General features: G+C 37.0%; 1 protein-coding gene across 3 annotated transcripts in view; it reads left to right on the forward strand.

Annotated features, from left to right (window-relative positions):
• The window catches only part of CPED1 (cadherin like and PC-esterase domain containing 1), a 261922-nt gene that overhangs the window by 47337 nt on the left and 191864 nt on the right, over window positions 1–22721 (forward strand). For 2 of the 3 annotated variants that reach the window (XR_004628686.1, XM_002922427.4), the window contains exons 3-4: window positions 8994–9100; window positions 15268–15343. Coding sequence is in view for 2 of the 3 variants with exons in the window: in XM_002922427.4 (XP_002922473.1) it covers window positions 8994–9100; window positions 15268–15343 (183 nt within the window). In the remaining variant the exon portion in view is untranslated. Of the gene's footprint in view, window positions 1–8993; window positions 9101–13841; window positions 13962–15267; window positions 15344–22721 lie in introns of all 3 variants that reach the window. The other variant, XM_019802992.2, reaches the window with a different exon arrangement.

The raw sequence follows: 22721 nt of genomic DNA on the forward strand, positions 1-22721 counted from the left end.
GTTTAGAGAGCAACAGTAACAAATGTAAATAAGGGCTAGAAATTTGGGGAGCTGCATGTATTAGCAGGAGGGTCTCAAATCCCAAACTTGATGTATTTTTCAATCCTCTGTATTTTAAATCCATTGGAATTTTTATTAGCAGAGAATGCATCTTGCATAAAAAGTAATTATTTTTCACTTTCAGCATTGTAGTGCTGATTAGGTTTGCAATACAACATCCTAAGTATAAAATACTTAGTGAGATATGTAATTAGTATGTGAGACTTTATGCCTAGTTACATCTACATGCTTAACAATCATCTTATTTCCTCTGGAGAATTTGTTCTTTCTGAATTTTTAAACACTGAAGTCCATACTGTATTCTGATTTCCTTAGTTTTTTGCATAATGTCCTTCTTCTGTTCCAAAATCCCATCCAGGATATCACATTACATTTAGTCATCATGTCTCCCTAGGCTTCTCTTGGCTGTGATGGTTTCTCAGACTTTCTTTGTTTTTGATGAACTTGGCACCTTTGAGAACTGGTCAGGTATTTTGATGTCGCTGCATTGGAATTTGCCTGATGTTTTTCCTATGATTAGACTGGAGTTTTGGTTTGCGGGAGTTAAGAGCAAAGAGGTAAAATGCAGTTCTCATCACATCATATCAAGGCTCTCTACTGTCAACATGACTGATCGCTGTCAGTGTTGACCTTGATCACTTGCCTGAGGTAGTGTCTGTCAGGTCTTCTACTGTTATTCTTTTACTTCCGATTTCCATACTATAGTCTTCGGAAGGATGGCATTATGTTCAGCTCACAGAGAGGGACCAGGAGGTTGTGCTCCACCTCCTTGAGTTTGCAGTAGCTGCATACATTGTTTGGTATTTTTCTACGTGCAAGGTTTGTCTCTTCATCCTCATTTATTTATTTATTCAAATTGTTTGTTTATATCAACATAGACTCATGGATAGTGATTTGATACTTTGGGTTATAATCCTGTATTACTTATTCTGTTGCTCAAATTGTTCCAGTTTTGGCCATTGGCTGTGTCCTTTGACATACTTCCATCATTGCCTTGGTTTGTTTCCTTGTCTGTTTTTGAGCTCTTCCTAACATTCTGGCACAATGATGCTCCAGGCTCATCTTATATATTTACTATTCCAGCCCCTTGAATCAGCCATTTCTCTAAGGACCTGTGGTTCCTTTTATTGGAGAAGATGTTAGAAACCAATATCTAGGCATGAGGTGTAGTCTGATTTTTAAAATTGCTGCAGTGTTCATTTCTTTTAAGGTTTTCTAAGCTGGTGAGAATTCCAGACATTTAGAAATTTGGTAAAATGCTATAATGAGAGTTTTATCGCAGACAGACAATAGTCTTGAAAGCAGTAAAAGTTTAAACACATGTTCGATTACACTTCAACAGCAGGATAAAGAAGTGTCATGAAAATCTTTTAAAATATCGTTTAAAAAAAAACTATGGAGCCTTCTAAAGGAAACGTTTCTTCAATTTATTTCATAAGAATAAACTGATCTATTTCCTTTCAAGCTCTTCTTAATGGAAAATTTCTTCAGAGCAGGAGTCTTTTTAAACTTTTGCAAAAGTTTAAGCGTAATATTGGTTTCTTGAGCTTATGAGTAGAGCAGAAGAATTTCAGGAACTCAAAACTCCTCACAGAAACGATCTCATTGATCTTCACAACCTCTCACAGGGCAGAAAGAGGGTAGACAGTAGGATAGGAAAGCTTGATTTCTGGTGTGGATTTGGAAAACCAAGGGGAGAATGGCTTAAAATTTCTCTGTGATAAAACACAAAGTTTTTACCATCAGCTCTTAAAGGATAAGGAACTAGAAGCATCATAAGCAAAATCCTGTGACAAGTATCTTGGGGTAAGGAACTAGATTTAATTAGATTTTGAGACCATGTTGTATAATCATTGAAGATCTAAAGATTCTGTATATGTGATTTCTCTTAAATTCTGAAAATTGCAATAGTCAATCCAATAAACCACTACTAAGTGTCTACAATAATCAGTGTTAGCTACAAGAACGGGAATGGTTTTTGTCCTTAAAGAAAAGTCGTGAATAAAATTTACTATGGGTGCTGGGTTACTGTTCTGTAGATCCATCATATTAAGAATACAGTTAAGAGAACTGGTTAATGCAACTTGAAAGATTTGGGAACAGGGGTGCCTGGGTGGCACAGCGGTTGGGTGTCTGCCTTCGGCTCAGGGCGTGATCCCGGCGTTATAGGATCAAGCCCCACGTCAGGCTCCTCTGCTGTGAGCCTGCTTCTTCCTCTCCCACTCCCCCTGCTTGTGTTCCCTCTCTCGCTGACTGTGTCTATCTCTGTCAAATAAATAAATAAAATCTTTAAAAAAAAAAAAGAAAGAAAGATTTGGGAACAATTCAGGTATTTGCAATGGCTAACTTATATCCAAACAATCTTATGGTGTTATCAAGCATAGAACGTAATTTGTCATCAATAAGTTGATAATATATTCATGAATGTAACAGTATTTACTAATTCTGATAAAGGGTGGACATAGGGAAAATAATACATTGTTATTCAGTAAAAATCTCATAGTCCAGTTGTGAAGAGAAAAAGAGTTGAATCAGTGACTATAGGAAATATTCACATGTTGTATTATAAAGGAATATTATCTGTTATTTAAAATTTAAACCGCTTCAGTATTTCTTGTTAAAAAAAAAACCCACACATTTTAGGAAATCACTGTACTTGTATCCTTATGGAACATAACAGTCTAATACTGTGAATAAGTAAATGAGGCTTGGCTTTTATAGATATGTATCTTGGAAGCTCTTGGACAAGTTTATTTTCCAAGTCAGACTTTATAAATCTTTCCTGCTTCAATGTGATGTATGTATTCACAAAAATTTTCCATTAAGTAAAGTGGTGGGAATCTGCTTTTTTTTTATAATTTCTTTAAATTCTAGGAATGTTTAGCTTTATTTTCTTAGGCTTACTTCACTCTTATTCTTACTAGGAACTGAAATATATCTTTAGGTCCTCTTTGTAAACTACTTTAATATTTTTCCTCCCTACTTCCATTTTTAATTTTCACAATATACTGGCTTTTGATTGAGTTTTAATTGTTGATCTGTTGTCACATTTAGTTATACGAATATATTGCAAACATTTCTGAAATCCCAGCCACTGTTGTAGATACTGAGGAAATAACAGTGATCAAAATAGACACAGTCCTGTCCTCATGGAGCTCACATTCTAATGGGGAGGGCAGGCAGGCAATAAACACATAGACAAGACATACATAGCCTGTCAAATGATGGTAAATGCTCTGAAGAAAAACAAAGCAGGAATAGATTTAATATTCTGAGATTTTTACATAATGTGCCAGAAAACTGAAGTTGTCATTCCTTGAGAATATACAGCATTTATATGAATGATAATAGCTCAGAGCTCTCTGTTGTTCTCTGGATTGAGTTACTGAACCGGTAGACTTTATCAATGAGGGAGGTCATTTGAGAGCCAGGAAATGATTGTTTGCTTTACATGGCAGCCTGCCTCTGAGAGACTGGAAATATTCTAAAGACAGCCCTCACTCCATAGGGCAGATGCTGATTAAAACAAAAACAAGAACAAAGCCTTTAAAAATAGCTTTTATTTTTTAACACTGAGAGGTTAGTTGGTTCCTGAGAACAAGAAGAGAGGGATAAAAACAAATCAGCGCCATTTTATGTCTGAACGAATAAATCCGGACCCTGTCTGTGGAGTCTTTGTTGCTATCTGAGCCAACACCAAGGAGGCATGGTAGTGTGGTGTTATCAGCAATTTTGTTCCACAGTTTATGGGGAGAAGCCTATATAGATATTTCATGTTTTTGTAATTTTGAGATGAAGAACAGAACATCCACATCCTGTTTTCCTAGAACAATGTCCTATGACCTCTCTATTTACGGGCTTGACTAGTCTGATCTGGGAGTTAGTCTTGCTCTGATTTCTTTGTGACAGGGAAAGAAATCATTTTAACTATCAAAAAATCTAAGAAACTTTTAGAGATTTTTTTTTTCAAAAGTAGGTGGAGGCCAAGTTAATATTTATAGTTCTTGAGTACATGTGCAGTTGAGTGCTCCCTCCTTCTACAGATAAAATTTTTACTTACTTCAGTGACCAGTGGTAGCTAATAATGTCTTGGGGCACTATTGCTGGGCGAGGGTCTGGGAATGCCTGAGATACCTTTTACAGTCCTTTTCTCCTGTAAGGTCCCAAAGGAAAATAGATGCACTAGAGAGTAGTTGGAAAAATATCAAACCTATGTAAACCCTCTTTGTCTCAGTTTCCTCTCTTGTGAAGTGCGTGGAATAATTGCTTCTACCCTATGGTGTTACTGGATGTTCTGCATAAGTTAGAATACGTAAGGTAGCAAAAGCTGAATTTCTCAATTGCCTCGGTGGTTTTTGAAGGGATAATGATATAAAGGTCATGAATACATGGCCCCTGGAGCTAAATTTCCTGTGTTTAAATTCTCTTCCCACCACTAACTAGATGCTGACCTTGAAAGTTATTTAACCTTACTGTGCTTTTCAAAAAGAGAATAATCACATCCAGGAGGATATTGGGTGGAATAAATGAATTAATACAAATACTTAGAATGGTATCTGGCTTACTGTAAGTGCTCAAGAGAGATTTACTATTGATATCATCACTACTAATACTAGTACTACTGTTTATTTACTTACTAGTGTGGCTTTGGCACCCAAATCCTAGTGCAATATTCTAAAGAGCTAGGCTGAATCATATAAAGGTCTCCTTTTCCTTCTGCCCGGAAAACCTAAGAAACCACCATCCAAGTTGTCTCAGGGTGGCTTTGCCTGTTTTTTTTTCCCCAATCCAAATCTGACTTCTTAGCTTTTACACTCTAATAATGTCAACCTTGTAGGGCAGAAGAAATACATCAAGTAAGACCAACATAAAAAATATGTCCCAGTGCCTAAAAACAACAACAACAACAACAACAACAACAACAACAAAAACCCCTGTCCTAGGCTACTCATAACTATGGCAATAGCCCTAAGACAGGCTGAATGAATCCAAAGAGAATCCAAAGAGGACCTGTGGATGACAAACAGATGAGAGCAGGCCCACCTAGGAGTGGTATCTGGGTCTCTCTACCGGTCCAACTGGAAAGAAGAAACATAAGTGAAAAAGATGTCCACAGGCCACTCCTGATTTTTTCAGGCTCCGAGAGAAAGAACTAATCTAAGAGACCTCAGTCCTTACCAACTTTTACAGCCAGTAAAATGTCTTTGGAGTTGAAATGACCTTACTCAACCTTGTGGGAGAGCATGGTGGCCAAATCTGGAGATCAAAGGGTGTGTTCAGACATCCTTTTAAGACCAACTGACCAAATATTAATTTGCCTACAGTCATCTTAATAAGACCAATTTACCTAATGAACAGCTCTAATTCATTTGAAAGCTAAAGCGTGGAATATCAACTTGCTGAATGAACAATTCATGCAAAACTGACACACAGTGTTTTACACTAGGCCTCAGACTGGGAGGCAGAGCCAGGCAGGCTTGGCCAGAGCAAGCCACGTGGCATAAACAGGAGAAAATGTGGGAGGTTGTAGGTCAGTGGCTCTCTTCTCCCTTGTAGGATATGGACCCAATATTGCCACAGCCTCCAAGTTTTCAAATGAAGGCAGAAATCTGGATTTTTATGTGAATTATGCTGACATTCGCATTTTGGCAAATACTTAAAATTTAAAACAAAAGCAAAACAATAATCGTACAGGCCAAATGCACCCCAAATGCAGGCTGGACCCTCCCTGTGTGTCTGCAGTCCGCAGCCTCTGCTGTACCCCCAGGCATTTGTCTACTAAATGCTCCTGCCTTCACCTAGTTGAGCACGGCCCCAAAACTCCACAATATTTAGCAATTTGTAATTTTGCTGAGGCACCAGCTTGTTTCCCAAATGCTCCAAGGTTGACTTCTGAATGTGATTTACTCAGCTAGTGAATGTGCTTTTTTCTCTTTGCCCTGCTTCTAACTTCTGTGTGGCTTTTGGGGTTTTTTAAACCAAGTTTGAAAACATGGTGCCCCTCATAAAACAAATAAAGCTTTTTCTTTAAAAAGAGGCTGCGGGCATCGGGGAGGAGGGAGTTGACTTTTAAAATTGGAGATGGAAATGAAGAGAAAGTGAAAAGGTCTGCTCAAGATTTTTTTTCGTTTTTAAAATTTATTTTTGTCATTATTACTAAGACTGAATGAAATAATACATTGAAATGTGCACTAAATTATAAGCTTGAATGTGTTTATTTAAAATACATTTCCATTAAACTCGAGATTTAACTAGGAAATAGAGATTTAGAAGTTTGAGGTAGGACTCAGTGAGGGTAACAATAGGAATTTTGAGTGGAAACAATTAGTATTTTTCAGACTGTGGTGGCAAGAATTAGGCAAGAAGTATCTGGAGAGATTACTTGAAATTTTTGGCTATACCCTATTTCATTTTAAGGGCCAATATATGTGCTATATAAAGTATTTTTGAAATACTAATTTTAAATTTAAAATATTTGTCAAATAGTTTTGAGAGGTAAGGGGTAACCCTTATGAAAGTCAAGAAACTGTATGGCACTTTATAAGTTTTCCTAAATTATTTTTAATGTTCAGGTCTCTCATAGATGGTTGAGGGCAGTGACTGTACTTTTTTTTTTTTCTGCTATTTACACTCATAGTTCCAGTACGATGTCCTGCTCATAGGAGGTTCTTAATAAATTAAATGTTTTGAATTATTTAAACATGTCTTCCAGTTTTAAACATTTAAGGCTTAAATACATATATTGTAATCAAATTGAGAAATTATGTGTATGCCTTGGGTAGTGAAGTGGGCATGTGTCAGAGCTGGAGGAATATAAAACATACTGTGTTTTTAATGCTCAAACAATACAGTTCATGATTTGAAATCCTCTCTTTGCATATCCTTGTCTTCTTAAAATAATTTGGTTGAGTATATTATGTCAGAAGGTTTCTTCTAGAGTTTTAGTGTTTCTTGGGCTAGAAATAATATCAAATGAAACCATCATTGTGTTTTCCCTTTTGAATCCATATCAAAAGGTTTTGGCTGAAAGTGCCAGGTGCACATTTTCAATACAGTAGTGGAATCATCATAGAGCATTTGGTTTTGGCTCTAGGAATCCATTTGGAGTTTCCTTCAAAGTGAGGATGCACGGAACAGCATAGACCTTCCAAGCTTATAAGGCCTGGTGGCTATTACATAGAGAGATTTCTCACACCCTTAAATCACCTGCATCATTTCTCCATGTCCCTTTGAACTATTGTGCTATATTCCAGCATCTTGAGATACATCGAGCAAACGGAGAAGCTCTAGGACAAGAGCTCATATGTTAACTTGAGTTCAGTCATCTGGGTTCCTTTGTTTGGCTGAGAGGTCTCTCTTCTAGGAACAGGACAATTACAAACAGAGGAACCAATAGCCCAGAGAGCACAGAGCTTGCCAAAATGTAAAGGACTTGATTAGTGCAGAGTGAAATTTCATTCCTGATAGTCATAAGTCACTCTTCCTTATCAATCTTTCTTTGTTTTTTTTTTTTTTTTATAAAGCCCTTCTTTGAAAGCATTATGGGTTCAAGGGAGACATTCTTTTGGGAAAATTTTTAAAAGACAGGATTTGATTATTTTCTAGCTTTTTAGATGCCACTAATATCTAATACAAGAGATGACTTGCGAGGTCTGGCATAAATAGTTACCAATGGAACATATCTCAGGATCAACAAAACAGGCCATGTGTACAGAAATTGCTTAATTTTTTAAAAGTAGATTTCCACCCAAAATGGGGAAGTTTCCCAAGTAATATCAATCCTTTCACACATTATTTAGTGTTCTTTTTCTGGTTATTTTTGAGATACCTACTTCTATATTGTCTCTGAAATAGCATGTTTACTACCCTATCATGGGCTAGTTATTCATTCATTTAACAAATATTTTTTTAAGATTTTATTTATTTGAGAGAGAGAGCACGTGCGAGAGTGTCTGGGGTGGGGGAGTAGGGATAGGCAGACGGAGAGAGAAAAGCAGACTCCTGTTGAGCAGGGATCTCCGATGCTGATGCAGATCCCAGAACCCTGAGATCATGACCTGAGCAGAAGGCAGATGCTTAACAGAGTGAGCCACCTGGGCGCCCCTCAATTAACAAATATGTTTAAAGCACCAATTATATGCAAGACATGTTGATAAAAAATAAATAACTCAAAGAGAGTAAGGGAAAATAAACTCATAACACACAAATGTTAATTTTCAAATGTTCAAGTATTATGCAAGCATGTACTCTTCTGAGATTATTTTGGCAAGTTACTAGGATTTATTGGCAAAGAGCTTTGTCCTTGGTAAATAGCTGAAATATCATTTATTTGGGTCCATGTTATACTCTGTATTTTGAGCTCAACTCTGTTGTCTATAACTAGACCACAAATTCCTTTTAGATAAAACCTGGGTTTTTTAAAAATTTTCATTGAATTTTATTTTCTGCTCACCACAACTGATTTTTTGTAAGAAATCTTATAAAAGTGTATCTGTTTAAGATTTGTTAAAAGTGATGGTGATACCAAAACCTAGAACAAAATATTTGGTGTTTTGACTTCTTATCATTATTTGATTTTGCAATAGCCCCTTATCTTAAAAGACTTTATAATCATCTTTCCTCCCAATCTCCAAATAAGACTTCACAAATTTATAAAAATAGTGACTTAAAACATTTAACTTTTAGTCTTTTAAAGGAGTTTTATGACATCGTTTTAGATAAGTGAATTTTCCCTGATATAATACTAAATATAAAAATGTTTCCAAATTAGAAAAGTTGAAAATTTCAGTTACTTCAAATATTAACCTTTAAATATGTTCAGAGTCATTTTTCTTGTGTTTTAGGATTTAAATAAAAACATTCTTAAATCTAAAAATGGTGCCTTCAAAAATCTGATAAAAATTATTTGTTTTTCAATATTCTTTTGCTATTAGGTGACTTGGGCTCTTGGGATCTGCTCATTTGCCTGTCTTCTAGGAAAGCTGGTGGAAAACCTTGCATATCCAAGGAAGATGTGTGCCATTTAGGTTTACATCAAAAGGTAAATATTCTTTTCAAAATGTTTACAGATTTTAACAGACCTTTTGGATATTAGCACCAGCATTTCTTGGTCCATAATATTATTTTATATGTGAGAAAAGCATCAAAACTAGTAGCTTTTTCTCAGTAGTGAAATAGTATTGTAATAGCTACCCTGATTATTCGATATTTTTGAAATTAACACTCTTGATATCTCCTTCCTCCCTATAACTCAGGACTCCCTTGTCCTTTGGGCTGAGACCATGATTTTTTTTTTCCTTCTTGTAAATCTTCGACCATTCCTTCTCTTTGTTCATAGCCTCCTTTCCTCCACTCATACTTTAGATGTCTGTGCTCCTCAACACCATTCCCAGGGTGGTTAATAATTCCCAGAAGTAACATCTAAAATTCAAGCATTTTCGCAGGCTTCAGGCTCACATGTATAACTGCCTGTTAAACATCACTTTTCTACCACACAGACACCTCAGACTCAACATGGAGGAAACTAGCTCGTCTGTTCCCTGCTAAATCACTCCTAGTCTTGCATTCAGTCGCTCGGCAAGACTTCTGTTCTATTGGTAATAAGCATGATCACCCACTCTGTCACTTCCTAGGGTAGAAATCTGGCCTTCACCTGTGATCTCTTTCTCTCCTTTGTCATCTTCATTCTGTCAATTACCAGTACTAAGGAATTTAACTCCTAAATACTTCTGAAGTATCTTATTTCTCAGATATCCATACTCACTACTTTTAGTGTGACCAGTCACCTTATTTTACCAGGTTAATTGTTGAATCCTCCTTACTGCTTTTTTCTAAAGTAATTCGCCCCTGAAATCCATCCTGCCCACAGTTATCAGGATAAAAAATAAAATGCTGAACTAACCTGGTTCCTCCTGCACTTAGATCTTGAATGGCTTTACATCAACTACAGGATAAAGTCCCCAGTCCTCCTGTGAATATCCACCAACCCCCAAGCAGGAGACAAATGCCATACTTGAAAGGATTTAACTGAAGAGAAACTAATGAAGCAGCTACTTGCTGAGGTTTTGACAAAATGAGAGAAATAAGATTAGAGAAAATCTAATAAAAGAAGATTAGGGGAAAAAAAAGATTAGAGACCCCCAGGGATCAGAAGCCTTGTAAGATTTTACTACCCTTGGTCTAAAAAAGGGTATATAGAAGGGGTGGTTAGCAAAACCTAATTAGAGCTGGGGCCCAGATAGAAGGATCACTGGAAAGGAGCTATCAAGTAGGGGATTGTAATTGCCAAATCACAGCCCTGCAAAGAAGCAGCCAGGGAGATAAGTACTCTCTCCACTCCTACTCACCAATCCCTTGCCAAGGCCTACTATTGGCGCCATGCATCATTCTGAGTGCTCACATATTTATGTTCATTCTTTACATATGAAGAGATTGAAGCACAGAAAAATTAAGAGAATTGCCTAAGTCCTCATAGCTAATAAATGAAGCAACCGGGATTCAAACTCAGGCAGTTTAACTTCAAATTTTGTTTTCCTAACCACATCACTATACAGTATTTCTAAATAAATATTTAAGACTGCATTTACAGCCTATGCTAATGAATATTCTTAAAGAATTCATAAGTTCTAAATGATACATATTAGATAACTGTCACTTTAGAGCATGAATAATTTGAAGCTTTATGAACCATGACTTATTTATGTCAACATAAATATTCAGAACAGAAGTAGCTTCAGATTTGTTGGGGATTCTTAGATGAACAAAGAAAGACCCCCTGCTCTAATTAGGATTACTCAGCACATCAGAGCTTTGGAATCTAAGTGCTTAATCAAAGAGATCAGAAAATTTGTTATAAAAAATGAAAGGCCTGGAGTCTCTCTAGTTAGAAGGAGAGGGACATGATTTTAAAACTGTGTTGGTCCCCGTGATGCTGAAAGTGAAGTGAGGTCCACTATTTGGGGTAACACTAAGTTTAGTAACTGGGGCTGTATTTCACCTTTAACAGAAAGGTTCTAATGTTTCAAGAGCAGAGGGATTCATTTCTAGCTCTAAATGTAGGATTAGCAGTCCCTAAAACCAGGATGCTGTTTTTAGTACTTGGAGCACTGAGAACTACTGAAATGGCTCTTGGTATAAAGCATTTGAGCACATTTTCAGGTGAATTTGATGGAATGATAATTGCATGGGAGAGAAAAGGAGATAATGACTCTTCCTGTCATTAATTCTCTTCCTTGTGGACGATACTGAACAGCTTTTGGAGAACATCTGAGTTTTGATAAAATAAACAATAGAATTGTGTACCAATCCAATGAAGAAAAGGAACACCCCCTTAAGGTACAGTGTGAAATGTGCGTCACTCTCAGTGTTCATGGTGAGCCTTCCCAATTTTTTTCCCGGGGTCTTTCTTACACTTTATAAATAGTCCAAATTCAAATGTCTACTCTCCTTAACGAGTTCATGGTATTACTGTAGTCTCAGTTTTAGTTTATAAACACTTTCTAAATGTTTATAATTGATAGACTCTTGTTCTTATTAATGGACTGTGTCTCAAAACAAGAATGATTTCTTTTAGGGGCGCCTGGGTGGCGCAGTTGTTAAGCGTCTGCCTTCAGCTCAGGGTGTGATCCCAGCGTTCTGGGATCGAGCCCCACATCAGGCTCCTCCGCTAGGAGCCTGCTTCTTCCTCTCCCACTCCCCCTGCTTGTGTTCCCTCTCTTGTTGGCTGTCTCTGTCAAATAAATAAATAAAATCTTTAAAAAAAAAAAAAAGAATGATTTTTTTTACTTCTGCTTCTGGTAATATGGAATAGAAACAGTTTAGATGTAGATTACCCAGACCTTAGGACTGTGGAAGGTATGTGGGGATTGAAATCTTCCTAAATGTACATTTCCTTTTTCTCAATTTGATCTCAGAAATATCCCAGGGCTCAAACATCATTATCATTTTCCATATGCATTCTAATCCTTTCGAAGACATGAAAAGTTTTATGCCAAGAAAAACAGCAACTTATATGAAACATATACATATGTATATGTGTATGGAAAGCATTCAAACCCATCTCAAAAGCATTATATATCGAAAATAAGTATTTGGGGGGCACCTGGGTGGCACAGCGGTTAAGAGTCTGCCTTCGGCTCAGGGCGTGATCCTGGCGTTATGGGATCGAGCCCCACATCAGGCTCCTCCCCTTATGAGCCTGCTTCTTCCTCTCCCACTCCCCCTGCTTGTGTTCCCTCTCTCGCTGGCTGTCTCTATCTCTGTCAAATAAATAAATAAAAAATCTTTAAAAAAAAAAAAAAAAGAAAAGAAAATAAGTATTTGGGTGATAATGATGTGTCAGTGTAGATTCCGTAAGTATAACAAAGGTACCACTCTGGTGGGGTGGTTATTTTGAAGGAGGCTGTGTATGTTTAGAGGCAACGGGTAGATGGGAAATCTCTGTACCTTCTGCTGAATTTTGCTGTGAACCTTAAAACTACCTGAAAGTAATAAAGCCTATTAAAAAACAATATTGCAGTGTTAAGCTGGAGAAGCTCATTGTATAAAAGTCAGCTGATCCAAGTTAAAACTTCATTGACTTTCCTTTTGATAATGATGCAAATCTTATATATTTTATGGTGTACCTAAACATAAGAGTAAAAAGCAAGCACTAGGATACAGAAGAGAATTATTAGGTTTAACAATGAAAATACATGTAATATAGTTGATTTGCTGTGGCTATATGACCCATAGCCCTTGAATATGTTTCTTTGTGCCAAGTTATTCAGTTTAACTGCTTAGTTTGGTGCTCTGTTACAGAGTAGAATGGAAATGGTATTTCTGGTGTCACGTGTCACTTTGGTTATCTCATCTGTTGAGACTCTGTGAATTCCAAATTCACGGGAAGAGGTCATTGAGTGGGGGATGGAAACATAGAAGGCAGAAGTCTGAGGGGCAGTTGCTTCCCCTGGCTTGCTCTGCTTTCTTGAAGCAAGTGCTTTGTTGATCCTGAGTCAGTTTTTTCTTCTGACCTCAGGTCTCATACAGAAAGTCACCTCTCTGATGGGTCACAACGACCTACACTTCTGTCGGAAATCTCTGCAAACTGTACTCTGTCTTTGCAGAATCTATACGAAGTCTTCTGTCCCATGAGTTCGGTTATGTATGGTCTTCCATTAGACCAGGACTCTGGTATTCCTTTCAGTTTGTATAGGATGGGACAGCAGTTCACTGATGCTCTAAGCAACTGCTAAAGCAGCACATTTGCTCTGAGCTCTTCAAAAAGTGGGAGAAAGTTTTAAACTGGACCTTGTCCACACATAACCTTTAATGATACTTACCTAATGCTACTTTTCTTTCTGGGTCCTTCTATGAAAATTTCCACATAGTCAATAGCAACTGAATGATTTTGCCTGATGTGGGGGGAAATGGGTCAAGTTTATTGACTTTTAAAGCCTTTGACAATCTAATTTAGAAAGTTTCTTTGTGTATTATCCTTTTTAAAAAACAACCTTTAGTGTAGTTTCTCCATACTTTTGCAGTATTCTGTCTCTTTCCTCTAGCCTTTCTTAGCAAGTCTGAATCCTAAACTTAAGGACCTTCTGAAAACTCTTCTTTGTTTTCTACTTTTAGTTTCTGAACTTTCTCATTTTTGAATTTGAGAAATGTAGACCTCCTAACATCTAAAGCGTACTATAGTTGACAGCCTTTGCACTCCCAGTGCCCTAAGAATGTAAGGGACTCCGACTCTGGTATCTTTGGAGACTTTCAAACTTGGGTATGTAACACTGTTGCTCCCGCAGACTCACAGGAGCTGGTTCTGAGGACACGCCGTGGGCTGCAGTTACTGTTTGCTGACTGAATGAATAGAGTTAACAAGATGGCAAGGGTTGGAGAATGTTTAATCAATGCACTGTTTCAGAGTAAGCGAATCATTTTGTAAAAACTACAACTGATGATTGAATTACTGAATTGATAAAAACCTTAGTGAGACAGTGAAACTCAGAGACCAAAAAGGTCTAAGAGAGAAGCAAAGTGATGTGCTCAAGGTCACAGTTCAAGGACATTCATTCAATGTCATAAGTGGGATGATAACCTGTGTTTCTGGTTTGCTCTTTTCAATTGCTGCTGAGCTCTTCTTAAAGAGTCTCGTCAGTAGGACACAGTGGAGAAACTATAATACTTGATAAGTTTAGAGTGAGTTAATTTGAAAGTAATCAATAAATTCTCAGAAGTGAATCTGATTTTCAAGCTAATTTACTGTGATCTCTTTCTGTTGGTTTTAACAAGGCTTTGCCATGTGGGACATTCTTTTTGGAATTTGGTTGATAATAGCCAGATAATCAGTCTGTAAATTCAGAAGTGAAGGGAAGAATTAAATCTGTTTGCGTCTTTTCTTTTTTTTCTCTTTTGTTATACTCCCAAAGTTTACTACTCAATCTTTTTTTTTATAATTTTTATTTAGTTATATTAGTCACCATACATCATACATCCTTAGTTTTTGATGTAATGTTCCATGATTCATTATTTGCGTATAACACCCACTGCACCATGCAATATGTGCCCTCCTTAATACCCATCACCGGCCTATCCCAATCCCCCACCCCCCTCCCCAGTTTGTGTCTTTTCTTTATAAGTTAAAATACATATTTGAATTTATGTTAACGTCTATGAAGCTTTCTAAGAACAAATTTTTGTTAGAAGACAGTTTTGCAGTGACTGGATTTTATATCTGGAAGCAATAATGCCCTTCAATGTGAGTGAAGTCAATATATTAAAGTTTGAAACAGGATTAGCACTGAATTTCCACTAAATGTTTGTGATTCAAATCACTGAGGGCCTTTGGAACTTCAGAGTTTAGTTAGTTTTGAGGTACGTTTAGTGCTATTTTCTGCCAAAGCATAATTGACAACTGTCAAGTTTTTTGTATTACTCTATTTGCCATAAGGACATAAGTATTTCCTTTTAGTTTTAGCACATATCATGGCTTTGAAATAAGGTTTTCAGAAGTATTCTCAAATATTTTAAAAATTTCTAAGGGCAAGTTTTTGTTTTATATTACCAACTAAACCACATTTTTGTTCTGGATTTGAATTCAACAGAGATTTGAAGGTAGGGTGTAGACAGGGTAGACAATAGTTCACAACTCTACCCTGTGAGTTTTTGCATTTCCTTTTTCTTTAGCATTTATGAATGTCTAACTCACTAGAACCTTTTTACTCCTTTCAGGTAAACATATTACCGGATATACAGCATCAGCTTTGCAGAAAAGAAGGATTATGTCAAATAATTAGAAGATTTCCAGGTAATCTTTAGTTTGCTTCCTTATGCATAAACATGTGAGATATGTAGGCTGCTTCAGCAGATACTGAATAATGAGATCTCAGATCCTCATATTTAGTTCCTCTGTCTATCATTCCACTATCACAAATCTTCCAGAATCCACAAGGTATTGCCCATGTGGAGATCCTGATAAAAAGGAATACAAGCATAACATTGGTATTCTTTCTTTCAGTTTTGCCTTTTTTTTTTTTTAAAGATTTTATTTATTTATTCGACAGAGATAGAGACAGCCAGCGAGAGAGGGAACACAAGCGGGGGGAGTGGGAGAGGAAGAAGCAGGCTCATAGCAGAAGAGCCTGACGTGGGGCTCGATCCCATAACGCCGGGACCACGCCCTGAGCTGAAGGCAGACGCTTAACCGCTGTGCCACCCAGGCGCCCCTCAGTTTTGCCTTCTAACTCTCTAGGTGAATATTCCTTTCTTCCTTTGTGTTTGTCTTTAAAATAATTGCTGTTTTATTTTAAAAGCAATTATTATAATTACTAAAATACTTCTTAATTATATAAAGCAAGGTTTTAAAAAATATATTACTTCATGATTAAGTAATTATCTTTTTTTTTTTAAGATTTTATTTATTTAACAGAGACAGCCGGTGAGAGAGGGAACACAAGCAGGGGGAGTGGGAGAGGAAGAAGCTGGCTCCTAGCGGAGAAGCCTGATGTGGGGGCTCGATCCCAGAACGCCGGGATCACGCCCTGAGCCGAAGGCAGATGCTTAAGGACTGCGCCACCCAGGCGCCCCAATGATTAAGCAATTCTGATCTTAACAAATTTGTTTCTGCTTTTTGAAATTCCCTCAATTTTTCTGTGTGTTTCAGGCAGGATACTGAATGAGTAAATTCCATGTCTTGACGACATTAGGAATTTGGGACAAAAATTACCATCTCATTTTCTCATAGATTCTCAAGGTGAAAAAAAAAATCAGATGGTCTGTGAGTCTTCATAGATTGAATTACAGCTTACTTTAAAACCCATGAGTGAAAGGGTTCCTCAAATTTCTTGTTTAAAATCCATTTAATGTTAAACAGCTTATGCCCCTAGAAAATATTTCACTATATAATTATAATTGAGATCTTCAGAGCTTCAATTCTATTTTTAAAAATTTAATGGGTGTCCTAGTGGGATAGAAACCTCATATCCCATGGGGTTTTCTGTGGAGTTTCTGCTTCTACACAAAACATACACCACATTGGTAAATCCTGTTGTAAAGATTACAGCCTTCTACTGTACTTTGTCAAGGATTAAAATAAAGTAAAAATGGGGGCGCCTGTGTGGCTCAGTCGGTTAAGCATCTGCCTTTGGCTCAGGTCATGATCACAGGGTCCTGAGATTGAGCCCCACATCGGGCTCCCTGCTCAGCAGAAATTCTCCCTCTCCCTCTCTCTCTGACCCTCCTGTTTGTTCTCTCTCTCTCTAAAAATAAAAATAAAATAAAGTAAAAATGAATCAACAACTCAACTTTAAATTTAAGGTATTCGTCTAAAATTTAAAAATAGCTGTCTAAACTTGGTTCTATAGTTATTGTTTTTATATGGCAATTGTAACTGACTCCATAATCTCTAAGTTCTGTTTCATTTCGTTTCTGTAAACTTCCAGCTGGGTAGTTTTTTTATTTTATAAAAAAATATGCTTTTGTGAGATGCAAGTAAAATAATTACTTCCATTAGTATATTATTAGTAAGTATCTAGGGATCCTTTAGGTAATTTGAAGGAAAAATTTTGTTTCCATTTTGAACAGAGCCTGCATATTTTTAAAGTATGTTTTTCTTTGTTGCTACTTACATTTCAAAATGATTGATTCAAAATATTAAGTTTCTTTAGCTTTGGAATTAGCAGAACATGTGGAATCATAGGAATAAAAGATCATTTATACCCAGAAATGGGTTACCACTTTTAAAAAAGTTCCCCAAACAACTCTTACATAAGTTCATATTTTATATTTTGCTTATCTGCAATTAAGAAGGTTTTAACTGTCTTCTTTTGCTTTAAATATTATTTTTTCCTCAAGAACATCTGAACGTTCTAGATATAATGTGTTTTAATTTTCTCCACTCTGTCTAGTGTTTTAATTTTCTATTTAGCTCTGTGGCTAGCAGGATGATTGCATGGAATATATAGCCTTTTAAATAAAAGTATTTCTCCTATCATGTTATCTTCTCTAGCTGCAAATAATTTCTTAGATGTGTAGCTTTAGAGGACAGCACATAAGGCCATAGCATTATTTTCTGATTTAAGCTTTGTAAACAATAGATTTTGTTGTAGACTGTTGCTATGAATATATACTTTGTGATATAAACTCAGTATTCACAAGATTAAAAACATTCTATTTGTTGTGAAAAGTGAACATTTAATATTGAATACAGTTTAGATAGCAACATGTTAGTACTTAAATATATACTTAAATATATACTACTGTTAAAGAGGTAAGATAGTAAAACTAAGCAAACTACTTTACAATTGAGCCATTTTATTTAAAGCCAACATGGCCTGTGCCATTTTAGGCTGTGTTTCATTTGGAGGTCGACAAGACACAAATTTTTGAAACCAGGAATTTTTGCTCTGCCACCTATTAGCTCTGTGATTCAGAGTTTTCTGTTTGCTTTTTTTAATCTATAAAGTGAGGCTAATAAAACCCATTTCATAAGTTTAATTTTAAAAACATAGTAGGTCATATATATATATATATATATATATATATATCTATCTGTGTGTGTGTGTGTGTATAATTGGATTTGAAGAATAAAGCGCATTATATATCATACCTAACACATAGTGCTCCAACAATGGTAAATGGATCATCCTAGATTCAAAACATCAAGCAACAGGACTCACAGTATTTAATATTTTTTTCTCTTTATATGATTGATTATCACTATGATTTTGTGTTTCTGGCAAAAGCCATGAACGGTTTGAGATTTCACCCTATTTCCAAGCTCACAAGTCTGCCTGCCACTGTTTCCCAGGGCACAAGCAGAAGACATGAGACTCCAGGGTCAGAGACAAACAACTCTATTATTTACAGCAACAGCGGTAGGCAGACTACCAGTGTTTGCACTGGTTCACTGAATCTCAGTTCCCACAGGGTGATGCGAAGTGGGCTAGGTGACACTTGTATACTTAGTGGTTTGCGTTTCAGTAGAGGAGCTCTGAGCTTCAGGAGTTAGAATGTTTTATAATGGGCAGTGAGCATGTCTGCCCTTTGCGCCAGAGAGAGACATTATTTTTGTTATACTGGACAAAACCTTCTCTTTGCTCCAGAGTGAGACACCATCTCTATTTTTCAAGGCTATCTGCTATATAAATATCTTTGAAAAGATAGTTCAGAACAAAGATTGTCAGTGCCTGTTTGCAAAATGTACAAAAATGTGAAAGATGCATGGAGAAGTGTCTCCCAACAATTTCAGAGAAGAATACCTGACAAGTTCTAGCTCTGAAGCTTAATCAATGTATAATAATTCTGAGCAAGATTTAAAGCCTAGTAGTGCTTCTGTTTCCTTGTCTATAAAAATGCAATGTTTGGCAAGGATTAATAATGTTGAGATTCCATGATTCCACTGTGCCTTTTGTTCATGCAGACATGCTGTCCCAGGCTTTATCTTAAGCAGTAGGTGGAGATAGCAATGCTAAGAGAAGAGGGCTGACCATACTGGTGAACGTGGTTGGGACCGTGCGTGTGTAGCAGGACAGAGATTGGGCCAGTGGTAGAGGAGTGTTTGAAGACAGCATGTGAGATTAACACAGTCTGTTCCGTTCCATAACCAAACTGAATGTACCTGCCACTAGACTTGTGACTCACTTTGAAAGGTACAAATCCATGGAATTTTTACTGGCTAGCACAGATTTATTTTTACCTTGCCATTTAATGCTTTGTCTTTTGAAAAAAAAAAGTTTCATAACATTAGTTGGGTGAAATTTCTGGCTAATGTTTTTGTTCCTTTTTAGCAAGTTTGTTTTTTAGATAAAAAGGATTTCTTTCCCATATTTGAGATATAAATGCAAAACAAGACATCAGAGAATGGTTGTACTTGGGTTGTGAGTTATTGTTTTGTTCTTTTTTATGCAGTATCATCATCCAACAAGCCCTGGTTTAAAGTGTGCCAAATTTGGGGGCATTACTCATTCTTTCCAGTAGTTTTATCTTAGCTATCAGCATTGGCTTTCACGTGAAGCTTGAAATGTACCCAGACTTGATGCAAAGGTAGCATTTGGAACACTTTCAGATCTGTGTCCTCATTTTTATAGTAACGTTAGGTGCGTGAAGAAAAAGGAAAACAATAAAAAAAATAATCTTTTGTTGTATCTAAAGAAGACTGGACTTTAAAAAATTATAGATGTTTACTACCAAGTTTAAAACATATCTTTAAAATAACATAATTTAAATTATTTTTAAGTATTGATCAATAATAGTTATTTATCTCACGGGGCACTGATGATTGCTTTTAATATTCCAGGTCTAAAAATTCCTATTTATCATATGATATGCACGAAATATTGTCAGGTAGTTGGGTAGCTTAGCTTGGATTTAAACAAAGCAATATGGAAATTGTCAATGCTTAACACCATTTGAGGATTTTTGTTGCCTTCATTTTTTTCCCTCCCGTTTGCTATAACTTGAAGAAATATTCTCCTTCAAACAAGTCTACAAGAAATGGGAACATTCTCCTTGTTAAAGACTGGGGACTTGTCTCTACAAGGCAACCAGGCAAACTTTCAGAGAAGGCCAGCTTGCTTGTTCTTTGTCCTCTCAAATGATGACATCCCCTCTCTGTGTCTCCTGTGTGTTCCTTCATGTTTCTGTCTTTCCAAAGATTCCCACCTCCTGTCCCACACATGAGTACATCCTTTATGCAAAACATTCTTTCCCCAAGTAAAACTGATCTCTTTAGTATGACTGACTTCAGCTAGGTGATAGCAGAAAATAAGCTGATGGAACTAATTCAGACTAAATTACACCCTCACCCCAGTCATAAGCCTCTTAGATGTATTTGCATTTTTATAAAGGAAGCTTGCAAACCCAATGAATTTCTAATTGGTAGAATTTCTAGAAGTGCATTCAGATTCCCACTCAGTTTATGATCAAGCCATCCACTTCCAAAGCTACTTGGATCCATCTACTCTCTCAATCTCTATCATGACCAGTCTAGTTCAAGCCAACATTCCCGCATACCCTCCCCCCTTCCTTTCTTGCCTGGAAAAATCCACTCCATTACTGAGACTCCGGCCAGAGTTATCTTTCCCCCATCCCTTTCATAAATAAAGCAAGTTTATTAAAACTTCTCATAGCAGTCTGTCTAGGGACTAAACATTGAGGGCCAGCTCTCTGATGCTCTGACTTGATCCAAAGTTAGATTTTATCTAGAACAGAAGTCACACATCCAAATGTTGTCAGGGACCTGGGGTGTGACTTAAATAAATTCATAGCAAATTCAGAAGCTTGAGAGGTCAGATAACCTACACATTTTCAGATTTGGCCTGCCATCAAATTTATAGGCTCTTTAACATAAGCCATTTGGTCTCCAAAAAGAGAAGAGGAGGTGAAGACATGGGAAAGTACAAGGCAGTACCACATGGCATCCCCCAGATGTACCTCAACAATGTTGCAGTGTGAGAAACTTAGGGAAAACTCCCTCATGTTTCTCATCCCTATAAAATTCACTTACCACTGAGATTCAGGTCCCATCCAGTGGTCATCAAATCCATGACTTTCATTTCTCATCAACTTCCACGTCCAACTTTAGTAGCCTTGCTTGGTAGCCTAGCACTACCCCATCTTTGAAAGCTTACTAATTCATGACTTTATCATCAGTCTTTCTGGTGTTTTCTCTTTTTCAATGCCAGAAGCTGGAACCTCAAATGACACTTTTAGTACTCTTGATTCTGCTACTTTCTTTGTCAGCCATTTTTGGTCATAATTCCTTTCTTACCAGGCCTGGACCACTTACTCTGCCACTTGAAATATTTCCCTACAAGCACTTGGCAACATTTGTATTTTTCTTCCACACCAGCCCTTAAGCCACCAATTATAGAAAAATCCTACAACCTGACTTCGCTGCTTCTACATAGCAAACACTGGAGGAAATCATATGAGTTTGCTGGGGCGTTTTTTGTTTTGTTTTGTTTTTCCTGAGGATGTCTTCCTCACTTGCTAAAATGGAAAGAAAAATCATACTACTTTGCAATTGTCAGCTCAGTCACCACTACCACCACCGCTGGCTAGTGGCCCCTGAAGCAGCCTGTCCTAATTTCTCTCTAAAATACTTAGGAGAACATACACACACACATGCACAAAATTGAAGAACTATGCTTAGCACTTGCATTATAGATGTAGGAGGAACTTCCATGCCTCCTAAGGCTGATGGAAGTAAATTGTAGTTCTTAATGCTCTGTTTAATTCTCTGTAGGTAGAGAAGACCCTCTCCCTCTGTGGTCAGGGTGTTTTTCAAAAGAAGAGCCAGCGAATGTGCTGATGGTGTGGCTGGGGTTTGTAAAAGAATGTCTGCAGCAGTTTTAGCCAGCCATCATTTGGGCTAAACAAGTTAGATACCAGGAATGGTGCTTAATCTGACATTCGGTTGTAGGTCCCAGAAAAGTCAAGTGGTGAGACAAGGACACATTCCTTTCAAATTGAGCGTATTGTTTTTAAATGAAGAAAGTATAAAGAAGAAAATAAAGATCCTGAATTCACCAACCCAGAAATAATGACTAGGAACGTTTTTGTGTATTTTGTTACTCAAGCGTATTTTCCAAGTGAAGTCAATTTTTGGAGATTGACACTTTTTTTCCTCTGTGTTCCATTGTACCACATGACAGCCTCCATTATAGCCAAGTCACATGGTATCTTAGCTGTCATTTGTATGTGTTTGTCTTCCCACAAGGACTGAGTCTCCCTGAGCGCAGGACCTTATTTTTCACTTCTCAAGTTCAGCGCATGGTCATATTTCCTGGTATATAAAAGCCACTCTAGTATTTTTAAATGAAAGACCAGAGAGGATGTTAATGGAAGTGATCAGGGCTATGAAGGAGAACCCTACCCAGCATCAGAGGGTCTTGGCAAAGCTTGGATGGATTCATCCATTTATCCATTACAACCTCAATGTTGAGTTGATACTTTGAGGCAAGGGATGGGGGCAGGCAAATTTGAAAATTCTGTCACATCCCTCCAAGGTAGAATTACCCATTTTAAGTAAGAAGGTATTTGCACTTATGAGAGTACTAGAAACTGTTACATTATTACATATATGCAAGGCAGAAAGATGCGAATAATTTACATAAGTTAGTTTCAACTTCTAGGTGAGTTCCACTGCAGCCAAAAGACTCCAGACCTTAGTGCTTTCTAAAAGG

The sequence above is a fragment of the Ailuropoda melanoleuca genome, chromosome 1, assembly GCF_002007445.2.
Source record: "Ailuropoda melanoleuca isolate Jingjing chromosome 1, ASM200744v2, whole genome shotgun sequence".
NCBI lineage: Eukaryota > Metazoa > Chordata > Mammalia > Carnivora > Ursidae > Ailuropoda > Ailuropoda melanoleuca.